The 27,764-nt window shown below is 37.0% G+C and overlaps 5 protein-coding genes across 11 annotated transcripts; 2 read left to right on the plus strand and 3 right to left on the minus strand.

Annotated features, from left to right (window-relative positions):
* Positions 1 to 6,768: 6,768 nt before the first annotated feature.
* Positions 6,769 to 9,986, minus strand: LOC147546607 (Cysteine proteinases superfamily protein). Its single transcript, XM_086673874.1, has 8 exons — positions 9,867 to 9,986; positions 9,639 to 9,786; positions 9,362 to 9,452; positions 9,179 to 9,242; positions 7,837 to 7,942; positions 7,668 to 7,722; positions 7,184 to 7,237; positions 6,769 to 7,076 (listed from the first exon to the last, which is right to left on the minus strand). Exons 1-8 carry the CDS (start codon positions 9,889 to 9,891, stop codon positions 6,942 to 6,944), a joined length of 678 nt encoding a protein of 225 aa, XP_086530000.1. The 5' UTR covers positions 9,892 to 9,986; the 3' UTR covers positions 6,769 to 6,941.
* Positions 9,987 to 10,866: 880 nt separating this feature from the next.
* On the minus strand, positions 10,867 to 13,179 carry GIL1 (glucose-6-phosphate isomerase, putative (DUF641)). 2 transcript variants are annotated; one of them, XM_086673876.1, is made up of 2 exons: positions 12,151 to 13,179; positions 10,867 to 12,053 (listed from the first exon to the last, which is right to left on the minus strand). In XM_086673876.1, the coding sequence occupies exons 1-2, from the start codon at positions 12,794 to 12,796 to the stop codon at positions 11,278 to 11,280; spliced, it is 1,422 nt and encodes a 473-aa protein (XP_086530002.1). In that variant the 5' UTR covers positions 12,797 to 13,179; the 3' UTR covers positions 10,867 to 11,277. The 2 variants fall into 2 exon arrangements, with proteins under 2 accessions (XP_086530002.1, XP_086530001.1); XM_086673875.1 differs by having other exon boundaries at positions 12,133 to 13,179.
* Positions 13,180 to 16,204: 3,025 nt separating this feature from the next.
* CAC3 (acetyl Co-enzyme a carboxylase carboxyltransferase alpha subunit) lies at positions 16,205 to 21,997 on the plus strand. 4 transcript variants are annotated; one of them, XR_015239865.1, is made up of 12 exons: positions 16,205 to 16,451; positions 16,556 to 16,962; positions 17,051 to 17,125; positions 17,790 to 17,897; positions 18,037 to 18,197; positions 18,437 to 18,551; positions 18,634 to 18,788; positions 19,219 to 19,270; positions 19,356 to 19,424; positions 19,989 to 20,066; positions 20,151 to 21,376; positions 21,422 to 21,997. XR_015239865.1 is itself a non-coding variant. In XM_086673878.1 (12 exons), the coding sequence occupies exons 2-11, from the start codon at positions 16,624 to 16,626 to the stop codon at positions 21,312 to 21,314; spliced, it is 2,316 nt and encodes a 771-aa protein (XP_086530004.1). In that variant the 5' UTR covers positions 16,205 to 16,451; positions 16,556 to 16,623; the 3' UTR covers positions 21,315 to 21,355; positions 21,607 to 21,997. The 4 variants fall into 4 exon arrangements, 3 of the variants coding, with proteins under 3 accessions (XP_086530004.1, XP_086530005.1, XP_086530003.1); XM_086673878.1 differs by having other exon boundaries at positions 20,151 to 21,355; positions 21,607 to 21,997; XM_086673879.1 differs by having other exon boundaries at positions 20,151 to 21,345; positions 21,607 to 21,997.
* An 837-nt stretch (positions 21,998 to 22,834) lies between these two features.
* Positions 22,835 to 24,224, plus strand: MEE59 (maternal effect embryo arrest 59). The gene is made up of 4 exons (XM_086673884.1): positions 22,835 to 23,434; positions 23,520 to 23,618; positions 23,699 to 23,845; positions 23,948 to 24,224. The coding sequence occupies exons 1-4, from the start codon at positions 23,192 to 23,194 to the stop codon at positions 23,990 to 23,992; spliced, it is 534 nt and encodes a 177-aa protein (XP_086530010.1). The 5' UTR covers positions 22,835 to 23,191; the 3' UTR covers positions 23,993 to 24,224.
* Positions 24,183 to 27,690, minus strand: LOC147546611 (HAD superfamily, subfamily IIIB acid phosphatase). 3 transcript variants are annotated; one of them, XM_086673880.1, is made up of 5 exons: positions 27,287 to 27,690; positions 25,958 to 26,507; positions 25,093 to 25,546; positions 24,764 to 24,964; positions 24,183 to 24,579 (listed from the first exon to the last, which is right to left on the minus strand). In XM_086673880.1, exons 2-5 carry the CDS (start codon positions 26,028 to 26,030, stop codon positions 24,387 to 24,389), a joined length of 921 nt encoding a protein of 306 aa, XP_086530006.1. In that variant the 5' UTR covers positions 26,031 to 26,507; positions 27,287 to 27,690; the 3' UTR covers positions 24,183 to 24,386. The 3 variants fall into 3 exon arrangements, with proteins under 3 accessions (XP_086530006.1, XP_086530007.1, XP_086530008.1); XM_086673881.1 differs by having other exon boundaries at positions 25,958 to 26,299; positions 27,287 to 27,608; XM_086673882.1 differs by having other exon boundaries at positions 25,958 to 26,512; positions 27,287 to 27,460.
* Between the last annotated feature and the right edge of the window lie 74 nt (positions 27,691 to 27,764).

Genomic DNA, 27,764 nt, shown 5'->3' on the forward strand with positions numbered 1-27,764 from the left:
CAAACTAACATCTAGTATGATACCAAAATATTCTGATAAATTCAAAGTAAACATGTCCAAAGGTGGAACCAACAAAGAATTAGAATCGTTTGGTAGCACTAGTAACACATACTCTAATGGCATTTTAGGACCTGGTCCTTTAGAGAATATAGATGAATCTGAGTACAATCGCCGGATGTCACTAAATGAAAATTTTGGAGACATCCTCGATCATCTCACCTCGACCAAAAGAACCAGACCTACAAATCAGGCCTCTTCCTCTTTAGATTTGGACACTAATAATCTTCATGAAGTACAGGTACAAAATCAGACTACCTCCAACGACAAGATGGAAGCAACGAGGCCTTACAAACGATTGGCCAGACAGAATGCAACAAGAAATAATGCAGAACAGGTTACGGCTACCTCAAAGCCGATGGAGGAATGAGCATTTTTGCGTGGAATTGCCGGGGAATGGGGAACACCCCGACAAGAAATGCTCTTTATCAGTTCCTGAAGGCCACTAGGCCGGATATTATATTTATTTCTGAAACTAAACTTTCGTACTCGTGTAATTTTCTCTTTTTACATAATTTAGGATATAATAATTACCGCCAAGTTTTATCTCAAGGTAGGAGTGGTGGCCTATATTTAGCTTGGACGGATAATATCAATTTAACTATTAATTCCTCTGATGTTAATCTAATTCATGCCACTATTCATGACTATAATTTAAATTTGGACTGGGATTTATTCGCTATTTATGGTCCTCCTCATATTCAAGACAGATTCTCTTTTTGGACTAACTTTTCGACAATTCTCTCTTCAGTTACAAATCCTTATTGCTGTATTGGAGACATGAATGCAATCGGTCAAGCATCAGAAAAGAGAGGGGGCAATCATCCAAATTCATTTATGAATCATTTCCAATCCTTCATCCAACAAAGTGGACTCATCGACTTGGGTTTTAACGGACCAGCTTTCACGTGGTCAAATAACAGAGATCGTCATCATCTGACCCAAGAGAGACTCGATAGAGCCATGGTATCATCAGACTGGTTGTTAGCTTTTCCAAATTCAGGAGTATTTCACCTCCCGAGATATGCAAGCGATCATGCCCCGATCCTTTTAAAATTGAAAGTGATAGGTCAAACAGTACCCACAATTGAAAAATTCGAAAAATATTGGACTCATCACCATGACTACAAAGATACTTTCACATCAAATTGGGAATCGGCAACAGGAACATTCTATGATAAGGCAAAATCGGTCAAATCATCTTTATCTATTTGGAGTAAGCGATCCTTTGGTATTATAAAGAACAGACTAAAGGCACTTCGCAACAGACTCTTATCCATTCAAAGACTACCACCTTCATCATTATCATTAGAAGTTGAAAGCCAAATTCAAGAAGAGATAATCTATCTAGAAGAAGTAGAAAGAACAAAATGTGAACAGAGATCTAGACTAAAATGGGCCGCAAATGGGGACAGAAATACAAGAGCTTTCCATACATCAATGTCCATCAGAAAACAAAAGAACAAGATCAACCAAATAAAGACTCAGTCAGGCAATACAACTTCAAATGAGAATGAAATAGCAAATGAACTAATTAATTTCTTTCAGAATTTGTTTTCAGCTGAACAGGTACTTCAACCACCAATGGAAATCTTGGGTGCATATAAAGTAATTCCGGCAGAACAAATCAACGCCATCTCAGGAATCCCAACAGCAGAGGAAATTAAAGATGTGGTCATGAAGATGGAATCTAACAAGAGCCCGGGGCCGGATGGACTTCCATGTGAGTATTTTCAAGTCAACTGGGACATTATAGGCAACGAACTCATAAGGTATATTCAGAACATATTTCACTTAGGTAAGATAGACCCATCCCTCAACAAAACCACATTAGCATTAATTCCTAAGGTCAAGATTCCGAGTTGCGCTTCAGAGTTCAGACCTATTTCACTTTGCACCTCCATTTACAAATTCATCATGAAGATAATTGCTAACAGATTAAAACCATCCCTAGAAGATAATATCATGTGGACACAAAATGCATTTGTCCCCAATAGACAAATCTTAGATAACATAGTGATCACCCAGGAGGTTTTACACACAATGAAGGGATCTCGAGCACAAAATGGTGGGTTTTGTCTAAAAATGGATATGGCCAAAGCGTATGATCGAGTGAGTTGGGAATTTTTGGAATTGGTGCTCAAGGCCATGGGTCTGTCAGGCCCTTTCCTGAATCTCATATTACAATGTATCACTACTCCCATATTTAGTATTCAACTCAATGGCAGATTATATGGAAGTTTTAGGGGCACTAGGGGACTTCGACAAGGATGCCCATTGTCCCCTTACCTTTTTATACTAACATCTCAGGCCCTCTCCCTGCTTATCTATTATTATGAGTCACATTGTTTGTTCACAGGATATAAGATCAATTCTTCCTGTCCATCAATCTCACACCTTTTGTTTGCAGATGATTTAATTATATTTGGTAAGGCAACATCTACTAACCTCATTGCTATAATAGAATTTATGGAAATATATTCAAGTTTTTCAGGTCAAGCAGTGAATTATGATAAATCATCCATCTATTTTAGCTCTGGAGTCACCCCTGATATTAAACAACAGTTTGTCAATACATTAAAGGCACCCATTATGACAGACCAAGCAAAGTATCTTGGAGCTCTAATCCTAAAACCAGGTAATAGAATAAAGAGTTTTGATTGGCTACAGGATAAATTCAAGAAAACTCTAGCAGGATGGAAACAAAAATTGGTATCACAGGCAGGTAGGACAGTGCTCATAAAATCAGTATTAAGTCCTTTATGTGTGTACCCATTTAGCTATCAACTATTACCACAAGGTGTACTTAACAAATTAGAGAGAGAAGAAAGAGCATTTTGGTGGGGACATGGTATACAGGAAAGGAAGATGCATTTTATCAATTGGGACATAATAACAAGCTCTAAAAAGCATGGTGGCCTAGGCATAAGGTCTTTAAAAGAGGTCAATGAATCTCTTATAGCCAAAATGGCTTGGAGATTTCTTACTAACAAACAGGCAATATGGGTTAAATTACTTAGAGCTAAATATCTCCAGAAGGAAGACTATTGGAGTGTAGAAATGAATTCACCTGCATCACCATTTTGGAAATCACTACTCCAAGTTCGAACTACTCTACAACACAATACCATATGGATGATTGGAGATGGGTCGGATACAAGAATATTGGAGGATAGATGGATCCCTGAAATGAGAGATCATATTCCAACATTAATTCAGCAATTACCACAGAGCATAACATGGGTTGCAGACTTGATAGATTCAAACTCAAAAACATGGAAAATTCATCTACTCCAACAATTTTTCACCACAGAATCAATCATTGCAATAACCAACATAACAATCTCAATAACAGGTGAAAGGGACAGACTAATTTGGAAGAATACAGAGCAAGGGCGATTCACAACTAAATCATATTATTCAACCATCAAAATTAACCCAACATTACCATTGGAAATAGGTGATTTCCCTTGGTCGAAATTTTGGAAAAAGAAAGAGATGGATCCGAAAGTCCAACTGTTTATATGGAGGTTAATCCATAATGGGATTGCAACAATATCAAATATGAATCATAGACCCCAACAGACAAACCAAAATTGCAAGATGTGTTCCGAGGATGCGATTGAATCACATACCCACCTATTTGGGACATGCAAGACATTCAAAACTTTTATTATTTCCTTGCAGGATGTCGATTTCCAGAATCTAACAGAGGATCCGATACAAAATCTAAAACACATTCTTAACAAAGGGAAGGATTTGAATGATTTTTGGTACAAATATACTTATCTGTTGTGGCATTGGTGGAAAGCCAGGAACGAGAAGCACTTTCAAAACCAAGATTTTGATTTGAATCGAACTTGGCATAAAATCTCTCTTGATCTCAAAAGATTTCCTTCTTTATCTGTTTTCCCTTCTTTTTCGAACATTTTACAGGACAAAGCATGGAATCCACCACCACAAGGACGAATCAAGATCAATGTCGATGGAGCATTCAGGAGGGATAAAGCAGCAGCAGCAGCAATTGCAAAAGATTGGAGAGGGGAGACGATAGATTCAGAAGTGCATAACTTCCCACCAATTTCATCTCTCCACAGTGAACTAAGGGGAATGGAGCTAGGTTTCCAAGTAGCTGAGAGATTAGGGCTTAATAGTTTCGAGATGGAGACGGACTCTTTAGTCCTGGTAAACCTAATAACGGATGGACGAGATGCATCCCCGTGGAGATTGATAAACGATCTGGACCGTCTACGTGGCTATCTAACGGGTAGAGATGTGGTAATCAGGCACTGTCCGAGAGAAGCCAACTTAGCCCCACATGAACTGGCGAAATCTCTTATGAATCCATAACTTTGTCTGTATGTTCTGTTTGACCCTTTTTGGGACTTATAAGCTTGTACTCATTGTATCCTTTGGATATTATCTATGAAATTAGCTTTTCCGTCAAAAAAAAAAAAAAAGAAGAGGATAGAAGAAGGGTTGAAAAGAAAGGAATTAGAAAGATGCCTATGGTTTCCTACAACTCCGTTATCTTTGGTCCATGGGCTTTCAATTTATAATTTTAATCTGGACTTTGCTAGTCCACAAGCCTTTGGTGTAACGGTTGGACATTCCTCGTAATTCCATGAAGTCGTGAGATGGAGTCTGGTAGAACCAATTTACTATCAAAATTTATACATGTAAGTTAGACTATAAATAAAATAAAAAACATAATTTTTGTCGGGCTTTTATGTCTCTTTCATTCGTAGTTTAAATTAGCCAGTTATTGTGCTTATTACATTCTCAAAAAAAAAATTAAAATAAATATTGGGTCATTGTTACGGGGCATTCACCAGCATGAAGAAATTACTATACAGACTCCATTGAAAAACTAATTGAAAAATTAGTTTCTATTTTTTAGATTGTTGTTATCTTTTCTTTATAAAGTTGATAATTTTGATTTGGAAAATCTTTATTATTATTTTTTTTTGTTACAAAGAAAACCTTTATTATTAGAAAATATGTTATTTTCAATATTAATGAATGATTCACATAAAAGAGTTTTTTTTCCCCAAATTGACTTTCATAGCCATTACAAAGGGCTGCGGCTTTGGGGAATAAAGAAAAATCTCCGGGGAATAAAGACTTTGGTTAAAACATTTGACCTAGCAGACTTCTTCATTTAAAGCCCGAAAATCGTCTTTGTTACCTTTTACCCCCTAATCTTCATCTCCTCCTTTCTTTTATTTCTCTCTCCTCTCTCTCTCTCACATATTGCTCTATCTGTCTCACTTTCTCTCTCTTGCGCTCTTAATGTATATCTCTCTCTCACGATCCCTCAATCTCTCACTATCTCTCTCAAATCCATGGAGATTCTCTCAATGTGTTAAACTGTTAGGGTTTCTCTCCCTAAAACGATTTCTAACATAATTCCCGATTTAGTGATTCTGATTTAGTGTTCTTTATGCTTGTATTGATTCATTACTATAATGGTTTCCCAGATCTTAAAACCCTCATATTCAGTTTTCTTGAAACCCTAAGTGATTTCAAACATAAAGTACAACCCTCATTATAAACCCTAATCACTAGTATTGTTGGTGTTGGTGGAGGTTCAAATCATAATAGTTTAGTGAATTTAATTCCATTGTTCGGTTTAGTTTTCTAGTAATGAGGACTGGGGCAGTAAACAAAGCTTTTGTAAAAACCCTAGGATTGGGTAGTTTTCTATCTATTTGAATATGTGTTTTCTTAGGGTAAAGGTGTTAGAGATATTATGCAACTAATAATTTTTGTAGTTAAAGGGGAAGTTCATGATGTTTCTGTGAGAGAGAGAAAGAGGAGGAGAAGGACAAACCAAATAACCAATGGTGGTAACCATGGTGGTGATTAGAAGTTGTGGAGTAGAGGTGAGATGAAGAAGATGAAGATTAAGGGCCGAATTGCAATCAGATTTGTTTTGGGGTTAAAATTAAAGTACCCTCTAAATCAATTATTCCCCGGAGATTTTTCTTTATTCCCCAAAGCCGCGGCCTTACAAAGACATTGATACACCAATAAAACGTGATTAACACAACAACCGCAAATTTAACCCCTTAGAGAAACTGGCCTAAAACTCAACTAAACTACTTTGCTAAAGGCCAACAAACTATTTTATTTATACATTTTAATAACCCAAGTTCAACAAACCATAATATCACTTCGGATTCAATAAACCACGATCACTTCCGTTGAGAATCAAACGAGGGATCTTCAGGGTTTAGGAGTACATGCACGGCCAACTGAAGTACCCAAAACCATAATTGACTATAACAAACCGAGTCTAGAATACACCAAAATGCCCCTGAAAGTCTAAATACATAGTCCTTGGAACACACCTGACATTCGCAGATTTTGAAATATCTGCGACTGAATTCCTTAGACATTCACAGACTTTAAAATGGCGTTGATAGAATTCCGTGAACATCCACAAACTTTGAGATGTCTGTAATTAAATGCCGCAATCGTTTATTTGGAATGCCTACCACGCCCACGCCCACCACCACCACCACCATCTTCATTCACTACCACTTCCACTATATCTCTTGTAAAATTCAAAACCTGACTATGCACAGTAACACAGACATTTTTGTAAAATATGATAAGTAAACAAATACAGGTTTTTAATGAATGATTCCGTGCCTGGAATTTGGTTGTCCAGTGTCAACTCAATTAGTTCTTTTGTTAGTCAATTCATTTTTAATGCTCCAATTTATGTGTATTACCCGATTTTCTTGCTTACACTTATCTTCCAGTAGTTCCTACACATTGTTGGTATCGAGTTTTAAGTAACATAGAACAACATTTTCAGTCTTATCAATACAAAAATAACAGTATTTCCAGCTTCTACAATCAAAATGGATAATCACTCAAAGGAGTAGATCATAATGGTTATTACCACTGTACAAAAGCCTTACTGCCTTCCTCTTTTTATTTTTCTTACCGAACTCCTCCCCATACTCAGCTATGGGGATAAACCCACTGCCTCGTCCTCCTCCAGCATGCTGCAATTTAACAAAGAATCTTAAGTATGTTACCAATTATTTAAAAAAAAAACCTCATTCGTTGCCACGCTCCGTGATGTCTTGTTTGAGGAGGGAGAAAAGTTTACCTCGTGTTCTGGAATGTAAACAATGATTGGTTGACGACACAATCTTGACAACACCTGTGAGAGAAAAAACTCGTTTAAAACGTGCAAGAATTTGATTGCTTCGAAACATATAAACCGATAATAAAACTAGTGTTAGACTAAATTACCAACGTTATGCATAGGAGAGATGATTAAGGAACATTTGAGGCTACAGGTCGTCTGGTAGTACTAAAATATTATCTTAAATGAGAAAAGGCTGATCAGTTAAGGTTGTAAGTTGTGACTCGACATCGATCTTATTAGGGAATGAGGATTAGATTAGATTAAGTAATTAGTTACTAGGTCTCTACTTTGATGTTGATTGCGAACCAAATCCGCCTCAAGCAGTTGCAATAAAAAAAATTGGTTGAATTAGAAGAGAAGGAATTCTTAAACAAATATGAACTTAGATAATAGAGGTAGAGAAGAAAAAACCTGAGTGAATATTTGACAGTAAGAAACTTACCAATAATTCTGACTCTCCTCCCCAGAAATCAGGTCGTTGAATCCGTTGGCAATATCTAAAGTACAATATCACCTTAAATATAATTAACTCCTGCCATAAGCCTAGGGAAGAACGAGGCAAACACAAAGAAATACTATTGGAAGTTTTGGACTTCAGTATAGAGACAAACCGTTTCAAAGGCTCGTCAACAGTAATAGCAACTAATGCTTCTTCATGCTGACGCCTTTCTCTATCATCGTCACAAATCACCTCTTTTACGGCCATTCGTAGTTCATCTGCATTGGTTATCGAGTTATTATCCTTTTCTCTTTAAGTGACGGCAATACAATAATAGCCATGATTAAGTTGAGTCAGACGCATCAAACTTGGAATGGTACTTACCGTTTGGATAAAAAAAGGAACAAACATTATCTTACGGACCTTGTATTCAAAGGAAGGAGAATATATGAAGTATATAAGCAACAGGTTGAATGGCGTGATTAGAGTTATTTAAAATCAGAAGGAAATAACAGGCATATTTAGTAAATCAATTATCAGAAGAAACTATTATCTTTATGATTAATGTTGAAAAGAATGACATGATTAGAGTTATCTTGTATCGACAATGAGCAAAATGAAAACCACAGGAAGTTGATAAGTAACATGTTAAAATTCAAAGGGCTAATGAAATTGAAGATCAGTTTCACAATGACGGAATATGTACACCGTGCATTCATTTTCTTGCAGTATAGGTATGAGTGGTCGATTATTATGATAACATAAAAAGTAAGTCTGCTAAAATGGTCAGACTAAACAGTACCACTGATAAACTCATGCCAAGATTATGATAGCATGACTAATTAGTTTCTTTTCCGACGTTCAACTAGCAGGCAAACAAATTCCACAAACCCAAGTAGAACAGATATTTCGAGTTACCTGCATCATCTCTCTCTCTTCCCTCAAAATCAAGCAAGAATCATGATTAAGTGAACCTAGGTGCATCAAACATGGCAAATAATAGATATCCATAGGACAAAAATGCACAGGTCATCCCACGAACCTTCTCAGTAGAGGAAGGGAAAATATGAAGTACCTATGCAACAGACTAAAGACACGAAATGTAGATACAATCGAAGCAAATCACCAGATATCTATACCTAGTACATCGACTATCAAAAGAAACTGAATTTTTTATTGATGTTGAAAAGAGGTCAATTACAACCCGTGTGGGAGTGAGTGGGACTAACCCACCCACCACAGAGTTCACTTGTATCAAATATTGGGAATAAAAATGGAATTTATCATCGAAGGGCTCATGATACGTAAGATCAGTTTCATAGTGACCTCAAGCAATTCATATTATTTAGTGTGGGTAGAGTAAGTCGATGAATATGAAAACATAAGAACGGAAGCACAATATAAAATTGATATCACAAACAACACCAGCTTGACTGTTGGAAGTTATGATAAGGCAAAGTATACTAAACACTAAGGTAGAATACCTATATCACACCCAAGTTAAATGGAGTTACCTGCATTATCTCTCTCTTCTCTCGAACTCAACCCGACTCCTTTATTGTTTGCCATTCCTTTCACCTATACGAATTGCATTTAATATCTAGGTTTAAATGAGTAAACACTCAATTCAACTAGCACTATAATCAAAATGTGGGGTTTCTTTAGAAGTAATTCCCCTGCTTCAAATGCTATATTACCAATGCACGAAACAAACATCGGCCGTCTCCAGTAACTTTCTGAACAGAGTAACGTTCCACCTTCTTCATTGCCGGCGAAAATCCTCCACCCCTTTCAACACCACAAAAATAATATCTTAATTTATACTAGTATTTTTATCGTTCAAATAATTATACTTAGGCATCAATGATAGCAAGAATCAGGGAAAAAAAATGGTTCTCTATTTGAGTTTCATTTAGGTTTAGGGTTTAAAAGGTGGACAGAAGACAAAAATGTAAAAAAAAAAAAAAAACTTACAGGGAAGAACCGATTCTGGCGAAGAATCGATGACTGTTTCCTCCTAGGAATAGTTGTGATGAAATTTTTGAAGTTGAAATTGGAGAAACAGGTGAAGTGACGAGCTCGAATTTGGCGGTTCCATCTCTTAGTTGATCTAGAATTGTATCTACAAAAGAAGAAAAATTAGAAATTTTGAAGTTAAAATTGAAACTATCAAGATGTTGATGATAAAATACTAGGGTTTACCATTGAAAAGCTTGCCTCCCGCCATGAGAGCTAAGCTTGAAGAAGATAAAAAAAAAAGTGTTACTTTGAGGAAAACTGGTTACAAAATATCAGGGAAATTCTAAAAGCACTTCTGTTGGTAGTGTAGGGCCGACGCGTGTTGGGCTTAACGATGCTCAGTTGTATGAGTGCCTATAGTAAAAATCTACTTATTGTTGTGGATCTTTTGAGAAGTTGGATTATTCATTTTTGGGAAGTTTATGGGCCGTGAACACACAATTTTATAAATTCCAATACACCTACCTTCTTGACAATCAAACCAGAGAGGGTTCCAATGGTACCCTCTCTGGTTCCATATGGTCCAGAGGCACAATGGTGATGACAGACGGAGAGAGATAATTGTGGTTGGTGACAGTGATGACGTTGTTCGCAAAGGTTTTGGTGATGAAGATGAGAGAGAGTAACAAGTCAAAGACAACCTTGTCGTCGCATATGTTGGTTTTGCACCTTGTGTGCTCGTAACGTTCTCCTCACAGCTGCTAGGTATGGCCATAAAGGGAAGTGGGACAACATACGTGAAAGCTCTACTAAAAAACTTCTTAATTAATAAAACGACGCGAAAAAATGCAGAAATGACAGTTTCCCTTCATTAGGTAGAACATTTAAACTAATACGCCTTAATAAGTCCATGAGGTCGTGGGATCGAGTCTCGGTTGAAGTAGGTTGCCATCAGAATTTCTTCCATGTAATTTAGGCTATATATATAGTAAATATTATTATAAATTTTTTGAATTTTTATGCACTTTCATGTTGTCGGACTTTAGGCCTGTCATTATAGTTTAGATTAGACAGTTATAGTGCTCATCACTGAAAGGCTATACTGAGACAAAGATGAGTTGTCAAGAACGTAGAAGAGGTAGGATGGACAGTTGGTCAGATCTTGTATGCATCACATCTTCATGATATATCAATGCCTTGTAACGACTAACGTAGATCGTACTCGATTTCTCAAAAAAAAACATCCACTCCAAATTACTTTGTTTTTATTTATATGATTTGAAAGCAAATGGACGTCATATCCATACACATCACCTTTTTTTTGGTTTTTTGTTGAAAGCATACCCATCACCTTTACTAGCTCCCAACTATCACTTAAATTCCCTGAAAATATGACAACGACTCGAAAAGAAAAAAAAGAATAGAAAGTTATATACCACAACATCATCTAATGTTAACCTAACATTCTACCATAACTCTCGCAACAAAAATAAGAAAAGAAAAACATTCTACCATAACAAAGAGGGCTTCACATTTATGCCTTTGTAACAAATCATTCCTCTTATATTCAAGACCAAGAAGAGTTAAAGCAAAACCCATCATCATCTCATGGGCATTTCGTCGAACAGATGAGGTACTTTTTTTGTTCTTTCTTTCACGTCTTGGAGACAAGATAAACCCTAGCCTTAATAACTGGACCATTTGCAAAATTAAATCCAGGACTAACCGGAAACCTAACAATCTGACCCACTGGCACTCTTCCGCCGGAGAATTTAACGACAGACTCCATACATTCTGCCTGAAACTCCGCCCCTTTAGATACTTGAAAATGAGAAGGAACCGGATCAAGAGCAAACCCTAGTAAATGAAGTAACCAAACCGATTTCGTCAACCTCAAAAACTCGCCGTAAAATTGACTCCGTGGGTGGTTTCCGGCATTAATCATACTATGATGATCCAAATTCCCAAATAATGATTCTTCCATCTTTGGATGAACGATTTCAAGAAATTTTTTAAAGCAAAATTTTCCGAAATGACAAGTGGGTAAGATCCCTAATAGTTCAGTTGGTTCCATGGCTCTCATATCTCGAAATTGAGTGAAACAATCTCGTCGGAATTGGTCTGGATTCAAGAGAGATGAAAGACTTCCATCTATATAGAAAGTTTCGTGATCAAACCCATTGAAGATTTTATGAGAAATGTATGATTCTAATGCGTATTTGGCGTGGTAAGGACCTATTAGAGAGTTTAGATTTTCTCCGGTGGCCGCGACGGTGATGGTGGTTGCTGATTCAATTGAACGCACGGCGGCGGAGATATCCCAACGAGCTGAATGCATTAGGGATAGAAGAAGAGATGTGAAGCTTTTTGATGATTCTTTTACTCGGGTCATCGTTGCTTCGAATAGCTCCGGTGACGGTGCCGCTGCAACTACAACCACAAAGGAAGAAAATTTAATCAGAAATCAAATTCACAAACTAACTTAGAGAGAGAATAGAGAGATAGAAACCATGAGCTAGATTGTAACTGATTCTCTTCTTTGACTGAAACTTCCCCTTCTTCCAGTTGGTGTTAATGGCGGTTTTCAGTTTCTCTTTCAGATTCTGAATTTCTACTTCCTTGATTTTAACTTCTCTTTTAAGGTCTTCAATGGCTGCTTCATAAGGAGCAACTACTTCTCTTAGGGGAGGATTAAATCCTCTTCTTTCTTCTTCTTCTTCTCCATTTCCTCTGCTTCTTCTTCTGAACTTTTCTCTCAGTACCCCAAGCTTTCTCAGCTCAGTTATCACTCCTGAATCAGCTACACTCATCTTCTCTTGATCCCATGGCGAATGTGCTTCTTGTAAACTAACATATGCTTTTTTCATGGCAGAGACTGAAACAAACACTTCTGTCATCAGTACTTCCATTTCTCTTTCTCTCTCTAAGACTAAACCCATTTTGTTTTTTCTCTCATCTACCCAAACCCCATTCTTCCCATTTCTTTCACCTTTTTCTTCTGAATCTTGGCTTTCTTCAACTGGTTCTTCTTCTTCTTCTTGGGGATCTTGGTACTCAGTTTGATTGTCTGAGTTATCTGTAGATTCATGATGACTTCCATCAATTTGATGTTGTAAGCAAGAAGAAGCAACTCTATGAATCAGATCGGATAAATTAGGGACTCTGTTTGCCATTTGAAGAAATTAAATGGAGTTTGTTAATGTAGAGAGAGAAAGAGATTGATGATAATGGTGGTGGGGGGGAGTTTGTGGAAGTTGTGCCACTGTTATAAATAAGTGTATATTTAATTGTTATGGGTGTCATTGTTTATTTACTCTCTGAGGAAGTGGTCAGAATTAGAGGTGGTATATTTTGTTGTTGGATTAACATGGACCCCAATACCTAGAATTGAGATTCAATTACTCAAACTTATAATACTACTAAGATCTACTAGAGTAGTATTCTTCTTCCTTAGGGTCTTCAATAATGGGGAAGAAGAAGCCATTGATGACAGTATGATTTCAATCTAGCTGGTCTGTACCAGGACAAGACTTTTTCTCCAAAAACATGGGGGCCTGGTATGCACAAATCAAGTTGAGATACTTAAAAGAGCAAATTTTTTTTACTCTCTTATATTTTTCACACCAAATAATTTGGAGGGAGATGCTAAAAGCACGTGAAAAATAAAAGTCAATCTCCTTTGACCCTAAATATCTATTCCCGAACGGGACGAATCAATCGATCCGTCTGAAATCCAAAACAAGTCTTCAGACTCAGCCTAGTTCATTTTGAAGGACCAAAAACGGATTTGCATTTTTCTTCTTTCTTCAACTTTGGTAGGTAACCACAGAGAGCTATAGTCGGAGGTGATGTGCCTCTTCATTCCTCTTTGTCTCTCTCCCTCTTTTTCGCTTCTTCTCCCCCTATTTTCCTTCCTCTCCTACTCCTTAGACGTTAATCATCTGAATCCGACGAAGAGATGAGGGAACCTAAACCTTTTATTTGCCTTTCATGTGTGCGTTTGGCTTTCCAAAGAAAAAAAACCTCTTCGTCAAAGAACCCAGACGAAGGAAGCTTATTTGTTTAGAAATACAAGAGTAGGGGAAAGAGAAAAAGTCAGGAGGGGGAAGAGGGGGAGAGGCTCAAAGAGAAAGAGAGGAGATGGTGGTCCGACTGACCAAAGATGAAGTTGTCTGTTTTTAAATTTTGAGTTTCAGAGCAACTCCAACCCGGGGCGACTCAGGGCCAAAATTTGAATTTTGGGCCTGGGTTAGCCCAAACTCTCCCCTTCCGCCGACCCATTAGATCGGGTTAGCTGAAGGGGTCCAAGGTGATCGCTGGGCCATTCATTCATCTCACTCAAGTTATTTTTTTGAGCCCAAATTAGACTGGAGTTAGAGTTACTCTTATGGTGTAATTGTTCTTTGCGTAAAAAATGAAGCTGTTATATGTAGGGCTGTAGGCAATAGATGTTTTAGGTGCATATTTGAATTGAGCCATCTCTGTAAATATTACAAGGATGGCTCTCTACTTAAAGTGATAGATGTTTTAGGTGCATATTTGAATTGAGCCATCTCTGTAAATATTACAAGGATGGCTCTCTACTTAAAGTGATATGTAAATAGGTCTTAAGAGGTGTCTAAATACCAAGTGCCACCATGGAAGTTATTGGGAACTGATAAAGACTCTTTCGTGACCGTGTTCCATGTGTGGGTCTCTTTCTCTTGTTCGACAAGGGCTGAGGTCGTTCCCAAATGAACATGCTCTTGTCCTATGGATGCCCCCACTCCTAACAATTCTCTTGTCCTATGGATGCCCGAGCCGATTCGTTTTTTCGTAGTCACTTCTAAGTATTCATTATTATTCTGATCATTTTTGCACTATAAAGGGGGGGGGGGGGGGGGTAGTGGAGCGAGACTTTCACAGATTTTCATAGACAAAATGTCCCGTAGACATTTCAAGACATTTCGGATGACTTATTATAGACAACATGTGTTCATTGACATTTTCAAGACATTGAAGTTTGTAGACAAAATGTCTTTATAGACATTTCAAGACATTTGATCCATAGATTTAAGATCTTGAGTCCATTGACAAAATGTGTAATGCATATTATATTTGTGCTAATCAAAAATACATTTTTCGACTTTTGTAGACATCTGTGAATATTTGTGAACATTGATGGACATTTGGTAGACATTTATTATTTTAATATTATTATTATTGTTTAATCACATGAAATAATATATTTATACTAACATTTCAAAAATATATTTTTCGACTTTCGTAGACATCTGTGAATATTTGTGGACATTGATGGACATTTGGTAGGTATTTATTATTTTAATATTATTATTATTGTCTAATCACGTGAAATAATATGTTTACACTAACATTTCAAAAATATATTTTTCGACTTTCGTAGACATCTGTGAATATTTGTGGACATTGATGGACATTTGGTAGATATTTATTATTTTGATATTATTATTATTTTTTAATTACATGAAATAATATATTTATACTAACATTTCAAAAATATATTTTTCGACTTTCGTAGACATCGTGAATATTTGTGGACATTGATGGACATTTGGTAGACATTTATTATTTTAATATTATTATTATTGTTTAATCACATGAAATAATATGTTTATACTAACATTTCAAAAATATATTTTTCGACTTTCGTAGACATCTGTGAATATTTGTGGACATTGATGGACATTTGGTATACATTTATTATTTTAATATTATTATTGTTGTTTGATCACATGATGGACTTCAAATGTCTCTTGTTTTCTGAAAGACATTTTGGCTTCCAAATTTGTCTCAAATCTTTCACTAATCCATCAAACTATGAAGTCCACCAAAGTCTAGGACATTTTGGAAGACAATCGAATGCCTCGGACTTTCATAGACTCTCAAATGTCTGGATTTGAATGCCTCAGACTTTCGTGGACTCTCAAATGTCTGGATTTGAATGTCTCGGACTTTTGCGGACTCTCAAATGTCCACGAAAGTCCCAATCCAATACCCCCCCTCCCCTTAAGTATTCACATCTTTTTATTTTTCCCTTAAATATTCACATCTTTTTATTTTTCCTGAAAATTGATGATTTATGCATTTATGCGTATGCATGTATTTTTTTTTTCTCTGGACAGTAATGATTTATGCACATATAGTATTCATGAATCTTTGTTTTACCTAGATCGACCTATAAGCAACGCTGAAGTTTCTGTTTTTCTTTTAATCTCAATTTAGATGAGATCGTAGATGAGTTTTAGTGAAAAGCAATTTTCTCTTGTTTTACCCACGGGCACTCCACCCGTCTCGGTTCCCAGCCCTAATAAGCGGTGTCTTCGGACCCATTTGGTTGCGCCTAAAGATATTTCTGTGGAGGAGTCCGGATTTGGAAATTTTGAAAACGCTCTTCATTTGTTTTCTTGGCTTTATAGGCGCTATCTACAGCCTAATCTCTAGGGCCCACTATAAGCAGCTTAGAAAATAAATCAAACCGAACACGTATTAACAAGGACACGATGAGATTGTGACACGTGTTGGAGGCAAAAATTGAACTACCAAAATTTTCCTCTCTCAACGGCCAAACCAGGAAAATATTGGCTCCATTAATAGAACCAATCCCACGTCACTCTCTCTCTCTAGCATAAGAAGTATCGACATTTTTGATTTATTATGAAGAGCCTCCCTCCCTCCACCTACTAAACCGAAACCCCCAAATCTGACCGCCATTCTTCGCCAATTACTTGGAAATAGGAATTATCATCTTCTTCTCTTCTTCATTTCTAGGGTTTCATTTCCTCTCTCTCTCTGGCAGTGATTTTCAAGGTACTTCTTCTTCTTCTTCAACTCATTCATTCGATTTCTGATTGTTTTGTTACTCACCTAGGTTATGATCATCGCGCTCTATTGATTTGTTCATGCAAATACAGGTTTCTGAAATCTACTTATCGATCTTGAAGAGGAAGGACTAGTTCACCGTCATTTCTGGATTTCGATAATGACGACAACTTTACCTCATTCTTTATTGAAGTTTTCTGGTACTTCACCTTCCGATCTTCTACAGAGTTCGAGTAATGGTGTTAGTGGTGTTCCTTTGAAGACATTATTAGGGAAGAAGAAGTCTCGAGTTGATTCAATTAAGAAGGATTTAACTGTTGCTGCTGCGATTAAGAAAGGGAAGAAACATGATTATCCTTGGCCTGAGGATGCCGATCCAAATGTTAAAGGTGGAGTTCTTAGCCATCTCTCACATTTCAAGCCTCTGAAGGACAAGCAAAAGCCTGTTACTTTGGATTTTGAGAGGCCTCTCATCGATCTGGAGAAGAAGATCATCGGCGTAAGCATTAAACTTTATGCCAAAATCATTTCGAATTAGGCACTAGCTTCGTCTTGAATAATATAATTAATGGTTTTGTTGTTTTCAGGTAAGGAAGATGGCACAAGAAACTGGTCTTGATTTCAGTGATCAGATCTTATCACTTCAGAATAAGTATGAGCAGGTAATTCAAGAATCCAAAATTTGCATGTAATTGGTTGCTGTGTATTAATCTGAAATAATCATTTTAGAAACTAATTGGAAATATCAGGAAATTTATTGAATTAAATGAAAAGGGTTAATGGGGGATTAAGTAAATGCTAATGTTAAGTATTCAATATTCCCAGAACTATTAGCTGATAACTACCAATATGAATTGCACGCATTACCTTTCCTATAATTATATAAAAGAGAGAAAGATTAATCACAACCCGAAAAAAATATTTAGTTTCTTAATTAATTTTTGGAGGCACAACTTGACAGAGGACTAGGTGAAGCAAATCTTCTGAAAATTATCTGCGGAACTATATAAATTTATTTGGGGGCAGATTCATAATAACCTAGTGGTAATACTAATATATGTATAGATAGTCAGGATTAGTGGAAACAAGGATATGTGTTCACTCATTCTTTCTGCTAAGCTTGTTAGAGAGTAGAATCATGTAGTCCGAGTTCAATCCTTTCAGGTTAGCTATGTGGAACTCGAACGAAAACAAATTGCTATAGTAGTATAGTACTTGTATATGAAGTTCTACAGGGTTGCAAGCTGGAGAATCCGTCTTTTCTATGCGTCACACATTATTTCTGCCGGTGGATACTTCTAATGACTGTTTTAATGTTGCTTTTAGGCTTTGAAGGATCTATATACACATCTGACTCCGATACAACGTGTTAATATTGCCCGACATCCCAACCGGCCAACTTTTCTTGATCATGTGATAAACATCACCGATAAGGTTTGGCTATTTTCACAGGCGTACGGAAGTTCAAATACTCCGTATATGTTTTTGGCTACACGTTGACTTGTTTATCAAGTTTTGGGTTATGGTCGATTTAAGGAAGATGGTTTTATTCACATATTTCCTTTTTGTTCAGTGGGTAGAGCTTCATGGGGATCGAGCAGGCTACGACGATCCAGCCATTGTAACTGGTATTGGAACTATAGATGGTCGAAGATATATGTTCATCGGTCAACAAAAGGGTAGAAATACGAAAGAGAACATTCAACGCAACTTTGGGATGCCTACTCCACATGGGTAAGTTGTTTTTGTTGATTCAAGTACAAAAGCCTACTCAGTTTTAACCCTGACCATGTTGATTGCTCCATGTTATTGGCTAAAGTGGACATGTCAATAGTCTTGATCAAATCTCATCAGTTCAAATTAAGTGAATTTTAGAGTTTTTCAGAACGAATAAATGGAGTGGTTGATACTTCATTTCCTTGTGCTATTTGTTCAATCTAAAACTCTTAATAATGAATTTGTACGTGCAACAGTTACCGGAAGGCTCTACGTATGATGAACTATGCAGATCATCATGGATTTCCCATTGTCACTTTCATTGATACACCCGGGGCTTTTGCAGACCTTAAATCAGAAGAACTAGGCCAAGTACACCTTTGATTTATCGATATATTGATTTGTTTGGATACGACATAGTGGAAAAATGTTAATTTGTTTTATTTGTATGCAGGGCGAAGCCATAGCTTTCAACTTGAGGGCTATGTTTGGTCTTAAGGTTCCAATTGTTTCTATTGTTATTGGGGAGGGTGGTTCTGGTGGTGCGCTAGCCATTGGATGTGCTAACAAGTTACTGATGCTCGAAAATGCAGTTTTCTTCGTTGCAAGGTGATCTGAGGCTCTTTTTATTTTTATATTTGTTTTCTTATCAGCTCCAGAGGCTATTGGGTGATGAAACAAATGAACCTTACTACCATCTAATAGAATCCTTGATTTATGACAATGGAGATAATAACACGCGATAACGTTTCATCAATGCTGACGCATATTGATCTAACTTTATCTCTAGATGTAAATGGCAAAGGTTTTAATTATTCCGCGCCACTGTTGTGACATACTCAATAGGTTATTTTATGTTGAGTGATTCATTTTTCTGATTTAATTTTCGTAACTTCTGTAAATTGGTTCTCTATGTTGTACTGTACATCAACTTTCTTACTGTTATTTTTTTGTTTTATTTTGTCCCAGTTTCATATAATTTTTTATTGTTTTCATTCTTTTTATTCCTTCTCACTCTGCCTCTTATTTTGTTCTACAGTCCTGAAGCTTGTGCAGCTATCTTGTGGAAGACTGCCAAAGCTTCTCCTAAGGTATCAATAAAGTTTTCCGCATGGGTTCCTACATCCAAGCTAAGTTCTGTTGCTCATAGAATCTGTGAATTTCTCATGTGTGCAGGCAGCTGAAAAGTTGAAGATAACTGCTCCGGAGTTGTGTAAACTGAAAATAGCGGATGGCATCATCCCTGTAATATTCTTCTCCACTTCATTTCTTACATATTATCATTTCCTTTTCTCCTTTATCTCTTCCAAGCTTGATCAAAATCACCTTTCTAGAGGAGTTTGCTGGTGCGCCTATATCTCTTGCTTCATGTATCTGATTGGTAGTGCATTTACCATTCCACAAGATCTTAATATTTTTTCTGAAAATGAATCCCACAAATTAAGGTATAGGGCTAATATTGGTACTATAAATACTTTTCTTCCTCAAGTCTTCCAGCAAATGGTTGTTCCTTCCTTTCGTGCTTTTATCAACATGGTTGATTAACCTTCCTGTTACAATGCCCTTAGATCCATGCCTTAACGGTCCATAAACTGGATAACTATTTGATTTTTAAATGTTTCTCTCATAATGTGGTGGTATATGAGAGTGTATGCTCTTGTTCGTCCAAATTACCTACAGCAGAAAAGTATGTACATTTGCTTTCATTGTCTCAGTGAACCATGTATTCTGAACTGCTAGTATTTGCATTTCCATGAATACATTCTACTTGTACTGTTGTTTACCCTAGAGTAAATTATGTCTACCCAGGAACCTTTAGGTGGTGCACATTCCGATCCAGCGTGGACTTCACAACAGATAAAGATTGCAGTTTCTGAAGCAATGGATGTAAGCACCTATCAAGTTAATTTTTTAATTGATGTACACTAGAAATTTCCATTTCTGTAACTATTAAATCTTCTACTTGTGCAGGAACTCCTGAAGTTGGACACACCAGACCTGTTGAAACATCGTATGCTTAAGTTCCGTCATCTTGGTGGTTTCCAAGAAGGAATACCCATAGACCCAGAGAGAAAAGTCAACATGAAAAAGAAAGAGGAGCCCATCAGTCGAAAGGGCGATATTAGCCAGACTCCCGATCTTGATTTGGAGGTTGAGCTAGAAAAGCTGAAAGAGCAAATCCTGGAAGCCACGCAGTCATCGTCCAAGCTTCCTGAGTTGGGTATAAATGAGATGATAGAGAAACTGAAAAAGGAGGTTGATCAAGAATATTCTGAGGCTGCTAAAGCTTTAGGACTAACTGATAGGCTGGAGATGTTGCGAGAGGAGTTTGCGAAGGCGAGGAATTCATCAGACCAACTCGATCCTAGCCTAATGGAAAAGATTGAGAAACTTAAGAAGGAATTCAACCTCGGTCTTTCTGAGGCTCCCAACTTCTCGAGCTTGCAGTATAAACTTGACATGCTGAAGGAAATTTCTAAAGCTAAGAAGATTTCCGATCAGAATGGTAAGGTAACTACACTGAAGCAGGAAATCAATAAGAAATACAAAGAAGTCATGAATCGTGCTGATGTAAAGAAGAAGATTAAGGTACTGGAGGCTGATATGGCAAGTGCTCGAGGATCCACAGATGGTAATTTGGCTATAGGGCTAAAGGAGAAAGTTATGAAGGTTAAGAAAGAAGTGGAGTTGGAATTAGCTACTGCTCTCAAGTCCTTGAAGTTGGATGTTGAGGTTATAGAATCAAAAGCAAACACATTCAATGAGTATGTCTCACCCCCAGATCTGAAGTTTAAAATTGAGGAATTGAACGAAGAAATTAATGACGGGATAGAAAAAGCTATTAGTTCAACAAATCTGAAGAATAAGATAGAGCTTCTGAAACTGGAAATTGTAAAGGCTGGAAATACGCCTGATTTAGAGACAAAAAATAAGATCGAGGCCCTGAAGCAGCAGATCAAGGCGAGGCTGGCAGAGGTTGTGAGTTCTTCACCATTGGTTGAGAAGCATGAAAGGCTCAAAGGGGAGATTGCAGAATCCATGGATTCCTCTTTGGACGTTGATGAAAGTATTTTGAAAGAAGACGTGAAGTATGGTGATTCAGGAGTGGTGCACCAAAGCCGCATCTATAGCTGATGCGAGTTCATTCAGTTTTCGATTTTAAGAGGTTCTCTTAGGTAGTGTTTGTTGTTTTCTTTGTCAGATATGGGCACTGACTTGAGGGCTCAATTGACTCAAGTCAGTGTCAGAATGTCTTTGTCTGACTCGTCCAAACAGCTCTTTTGGGTTGATTGTGAGTTTGAGTCAGACTCACAAGGACCAGGAAATGGAAAGAAAACACCTCACTTTTTGTGAAATAAGCGGGGTACTTGAAAACCTCCTACTTATCTTCTTATTCTGTCATGATTCTTCTCCTCTTTTGTTACAGGTGAAGAAGACAGTTCATAATTATAATCTTCCTGATTGCACCAGCTAAACCTTCCCATCTTCTTGTTTGGCCTGTCGCTCTTTTGTTCTCTCCTGCAAAATTTGAAGACATTTCATATCATGGAACCTGAGAAGGTTGTAGGCATATTTGCTCCCGATTCATCTTCCATAGGATCTCTTCTATTCGCTTATTTATTGTCTCCGTTATTGTCAGTTTTTATATTATAGTTCCTTTGATAGACTATTTAGACTGTATAAATTTCGGTTGAGGAAACTAAATCAGAACAAGCTTTCTTCATGTTAAGGTTAAGCAGCAACTGGGTTGGCCTTTTATCTTCTATTCTCATGGATTATATATTTATTGAAAATGAATAGTTGGATATGGATTGAAATTTGGAGTTGAAGGGTATTACCATAAGTTTCTTGTTTTCCATCATATTGTTTCAAAGTTGGTTTCGGGGGTTATGAAAGACTATATGAAATCGTATCTGGAACTGAAGTTGTTTTTACACTTCATATCCATAAGATGCTCCTAGATTCGTTGGTAATACCGATGATTAGCCCGAGATAATGCTGGTGTATAGTATAGAATTCTAGATGAAGAGATATACATCCCGAGGCTTATATATGAACACAATGTGGTAGTTCCATAACTACAGATTCTATCAGCAAATACAACTAAAAGAATAACAAATCAGTGAACACATAATAAGCATACAATATTCATGGATTGCTTAGCAACCTGTAAAATTGTACTGAGGCCATCAAAGATGGGACGGGATATCAAGACTCTCAGTAATTGACATTCTTAAGAAAGATGAATTGCTGCCTCCAACTATGGATGGCTCCAACCTTCGGAGTGGTCAAGCACTAGTCTGATTGACCTTCACGCCTTCACGTCAAGAGTTAGAGGCACTAAAGATTTCCTCTATACTAAAAACTCAAAAGAAAAGATTCATGTCAAGGGTTTGAGGCACTTCATATTTCGGCCTTCACGTCAAGAGTTAGAGGCACTAAAGATTTCGTCTATACGAAAAACCCAAGAAAAGATTCATGTCAAGGGTTTGAGGCACTTCATATTTCGGCTGGCTGTACTTCATCTGAAAAGAAAAAGAAACGCGATGACATGATTATTATAAAGCAACTCCACATTAATGGGAGACGATATATCGACTTTGAAGGTTGGTCTACACCTTCGTATAAAACATCACATAAGAATTTGCAAAGATAGATATTCTCACAATCGATGGAGACATGGAGTTACCAGGCATCTTATATACTAGTTTGCAGCAGTAAATAGAGGGGGGCAAGTTAGTCAATCAGAAAAAGGGAGAAGAGAAAGTTAAATAAGAAATATCAAGAGATTTCAGGTTGCAGATATATTTACAACCACAAAAATCTGCCCCCACCAACCGTCTCTTTCATCTCCCACCAAGTTAGATCTCCTTCTTCTTCTTCTTCTTCTTCCGGATAAGTATTAGCTGATATTATTTTTGGCACCACCATTGGCACATAATAATATCATCCATCATCTAGAGAGAGAGAGAGAGAGAGAAGAGAGACTGAGAAACTAGAGAGAGAGAGAGATGTCGAGAGAGAGGCCAAACAGAAGCGACGTTCATCTGACATTGGAGGAAGAAGCAAAGATTGAAGATGAAACGAGGAAGCATTTTGATTCTCTCGCCCCTAAACGCCATTCCAAACCTCAACGTAGCGATTACTCTTCTCATTATCATACAAATCTCACCAACACCAACACCAACGATGATGATGATATCACCCCTGAATTAACCAAGTTTCAGCATCTCCAAAATCACCCCCCTCCTATGGTAATCTCTCACTCTCTTTCTCTATCTAATATTCTCTGACCCTTAGATTTTTTATTTATTATCTCTCTGGGTTTTTTTTTTGAAGGAATTGGTTTCTGATGGTACCCAAGAACAAGTAACAGAGGAGTACATTGAAACAGAGTATTACAAAGATCTTAATTGCATCGATAAACAACATCACACGGTACCCATTTTACATCTTCAATTAATTCATTACATCTTCAATCAATCAGTTGATTAATGGTGTGTTTTTTTTTCCTTCAGACTGGAACTGGATTCATCAAGGTATCAGAGAACAATAGTAATGGGTTCAAGATCTCATCAGATCCTAGCACGACCGAGCATCACAGTTCTTGTAAGGGAAACCCGGCAACAAATGATTGGATTCCTGTCGATTCTGTCTCCGATACGGTAAACTGAAATTACTATATATTTATCTGTTTCATGCATTCAGAAAATGATCCGGTGTTTGATTATTTTGGTTTGATTAAAGGGGAATTGTTTTGATTTCAGGCAACTTTAGCTTCTTCTCACAAGCCAAATAGGAGTGATATTTGAATGAATGACCTTCCCATTGTTACCCAGTACGAAATGGGCCATTCTCTCCACCACCACCGCAGCGGCTACCACCACCCAACCGCCACCAATGTTTTAGTTAAGTTTTGTCCATGTCGATCGATTGTCCTGTCTTTGAGTGAATCTGTCTGTTTAGTTTAAATACTATGTAATCTTAAAAAGAACTTGGGTCTTGTTTCGATCATGCTAATATTATGTTTCAGATTGAATTCAATTGTTGGCTATTTTTCTTGTTTTTGATTTTTAAACTACATCTTTCGGATCAACATTAAGTAGTAGTATAAAATAAGAACTATGTTATTCCTATATGAGGGTAAGAGAAGATCTATACTTGCTTTCATATTTTCAGGATCAACTTCTAGCTATTAGAGGTTTTTTAAACTACATCTTGGCCTAACCCGTAAATAGGGTTTGGAAGTTTGAAACTTCTGTTTCCTAAGCACGGTCCGGTTAAAGCATCCATTGTGCTGCTAATCACAGCTTTGATACGGAATCCCTGGTTGCAGAGTGCGATTCTCTTCTTCGAGAAGTATTCCCAGCTCTCCATTCTCATTTCTTCCTCTTCCGATCTGCACAAAGACCATAAAATTGGAGTTCCATAAGGTAAAATGGTTCAACACATCAAGAAGATCCAGTTTATTAAGTCATGAACTACGTTACTACGCACTAAATATCGATGAAAAATCATCTAGGATTAACTAATGGCTAATCCGACTTGTAGTTTAAAGAAGTTAGAAAGTATATGGTTCTTACCTCATTATCAAAGACGACCAACCCCCAAACCCTGCAGAAACAAGAGTCTCTTCTGTGGCATTTCGCTGCTTTTCAGGTTTCATCGTTATATAGACCAATGACCAGCCACTAGCTCTAAGTGTAGTAGATAATTCATGGAGAAGTGTTCTGATGGTATGCTTCACCTCTTCAACCGAGTGATTACGATCATGAGAATCTAATCTGTATCACAAGAGATGCAAAATGTTAGCTTGTAAATGTCTCTAGTCACGGCAATTATTTTTTCAAATGGCTAGAAAAGATCATTAGACTTGAACCAAAATGAGAGTAATTAGGTCATTGAGAATTACCGAAAGAGAGGTAGACTGGTCATGGTGTCAAGGAGATTATTAGTGTGAAAGATATGATCTATATCAATCAACACAATATCGAAACTGTCAGTTGGTCCCGAAGTACTGAAATATTTTCTCGCCATCGAAACAGTGAACTTCAGATCACTTAAATGTCGACCTTCAGTAATGTAGTTAATAACATGCACATAACAAACGCTAGGAAACTCGTTTGATTCCAGTTTGTTAAGCTCGGCATGTAACGTGAAAACCTTACAATAAGCATATGACTCGATTGCGTTTTCTTGCCGAATAACCGCAGCACTCTGGTTTTGACAAGATTGCAATGTGATGGTTAAAGTGATCAGCAAAGTAATGAAAAGAACAGCAATCGCCACAAGTGCCGCACCGAAGATTGTCGCTACAAAAGAAGTTATATAGAAACCCGACTCCATCAGATAACCGCTTCCAACTTCTGCAAGAATGAGGAGATTGAGAACGAAAACAGAACATATTCTACATCAGAAAATTGCATCATAACAGTGCTCCCCAAATACATAAAATATTGAAAATTAGCATCCAATTGACCCCTACAAAATTGAACTCAAACTTTACCAAATAAATACCGAAGAGTTCACCAATCCCCCCAAGTAAATTACATTAACTTAACAAAATACTAAGGCTTCTTCCAGTATCATGTCAACTTCTGCAAGTATTGACATCTAGATTTATGCCTTGATGGTTCTGTTAAAGTATTTTCATGTGAACAGATAAATAATTCGCCCAGAGTCGGGAAAATTGGCCTATATGGCAGCACTTAAAAACAAAACAGAATATAATAAGTAGCTCAATTGCAGATATAATAAGTGAAGAGAATTTGACGTACCCGATCCTCCTATACTTGAAAGGCTATATGTGGAGGAGTTCCTACGTTCCATTTGATCCTCAAAGGAAGACATAGAAGTGTAACCAAATTAGACAATAACGTCCCAAATAATCTACCAAATAAGCTAATACCGTAGGATGAAACTTCTATAGACCGAGCTCTTTCTAGTTCCTTCTGAACGATAGGAGTCTTCCTAGAACCATAAAATCAGCTTAATAAATCCGCATACCGTCCACATAGATAGGCAACCAAGAACTTGCTCTGTAAGACAAGTCGTTCAGCGAGTGAATTTCCAATAAGTGTCACTTCCCAAGTACCCGAACCACGTCTCAACATCTTAGCCTATCATATTGGTTCATAACAATCACGACCTCATGATAGATTCCAACTATTTATGAATGGAATTGAAAGAGCACTTATCAACTGGCGTTATGAAGTATGTAACTAGGCAATCAGAGAGCAAGCTTGGAAAAGACATATAAAGCATGTTGCCAAGCAAGGAAACTCCCAAGAAGCTTCATATCCCGATATTAGAACCATGGCTCAACACCTGTCCTATCCGGAAAAAAAAGGTTTTAAACCGTTCACATGTTGAATAGACATGGATTTAAAGAGAGTATTTATCAACGATTGTACATTTCTTACTATACCTCACAATGACTATCATCCCAAGAACGGAACAATCAGACGAAACTCGAGTAACATCATACAAATCTTAGTGAACATTCAATTGTGTGGTCCTAGAGAGTTCATTATAAAAGATGTGAACCAAATTTTCCAAAGAAATGGATTTCTTTTATAGACCAAGACAAAACAGAGGATCCCCAGAAAAGCACATCTAACAGAGTAATTAGATCGATTAAGCTAATCTTTTATGTTCGATTCAACTCATATCGATGAACACAGATGAGAATTATACATTGAATTGCACAAATTTGGGAGCTTATAGGAAATTAACATATTGGTTTTCTAACCAAAACCTACTAATTAACTACAAAACCGAATTAATACAAGATTAACAAATTTAAATTATACAAGAACCATAGGATAAAGAATTCATACAAAAATTCTAGGGTTTGGTTCGTCGTTTATCCCTAGCAAATGAAATGATAGGTGGATTAGTGGGTCTACCTCAATTTTAAACAATTCAACCAGAAATTGCAGAACTGAAAAAAATATTCTTACAACATTGTTCTTCCTTGATTCAAGGTCATTGACGAATCGTCAAATTCAACTAAAAATCAATACCCATGATTAAAATTCTATAATCAGTTTGATCATCGAAAATTACGGCTGAAATTGAGAGAAACAATTAAAAAATTGGAGTACCTGAGAAGGAAATTGAAGAGGGTGTGCTTATTAAGAAACCAAACAAAGATAAAAGAAGAATTGGAACATGATAATAAGAACCCTAGAAATCTCAAATCACCCTTCATCACTTGTCAAACAAGGATTGCTTTAACCAGCAGGTGATCTCTCTCTCTCTTTCTAATTTCTCACTCTAACAATAGAGAAGCTTCAGTGATTAATGGCTTGCATCACGAGGTGATACAGTACTACCAAAAGTAGTTTATGGAAATACTCCTATTGATCGGAGACCTTATATTGATTGTGGCAACTTATTGAACGGTTTAAATGCCTGTTGTAACTTAGATACAATGCAAAAGTTGTGATCATTATATATATACATAGAGAACTATGTGACAATTATTGGGGGGACAAAATTTGAGGACAACTAAGGGATGGATCCATCCACATGGCTTTCTATAATTTGTTACTTTTTATGACTATCACCATTTTGTCTAGC

This window comes from Eschscholzia californica, unplaced genomic scaffold (assembly GCF_041429995.1).
Source record: "Eschscholzia californica isolate CP2 unplaced genomic scaffold, dmEscCali1.0.p SCAF_4, whole genome shotgun sequence".
NCBI classification, from domain to species: domain Eukaryota; kingdom Viridiplantae; phylum Streptophyta; class Magnoliopsida; order Ranunculales; family Papaveraceae; genus Eschscholzia; species Eschscholzia californica.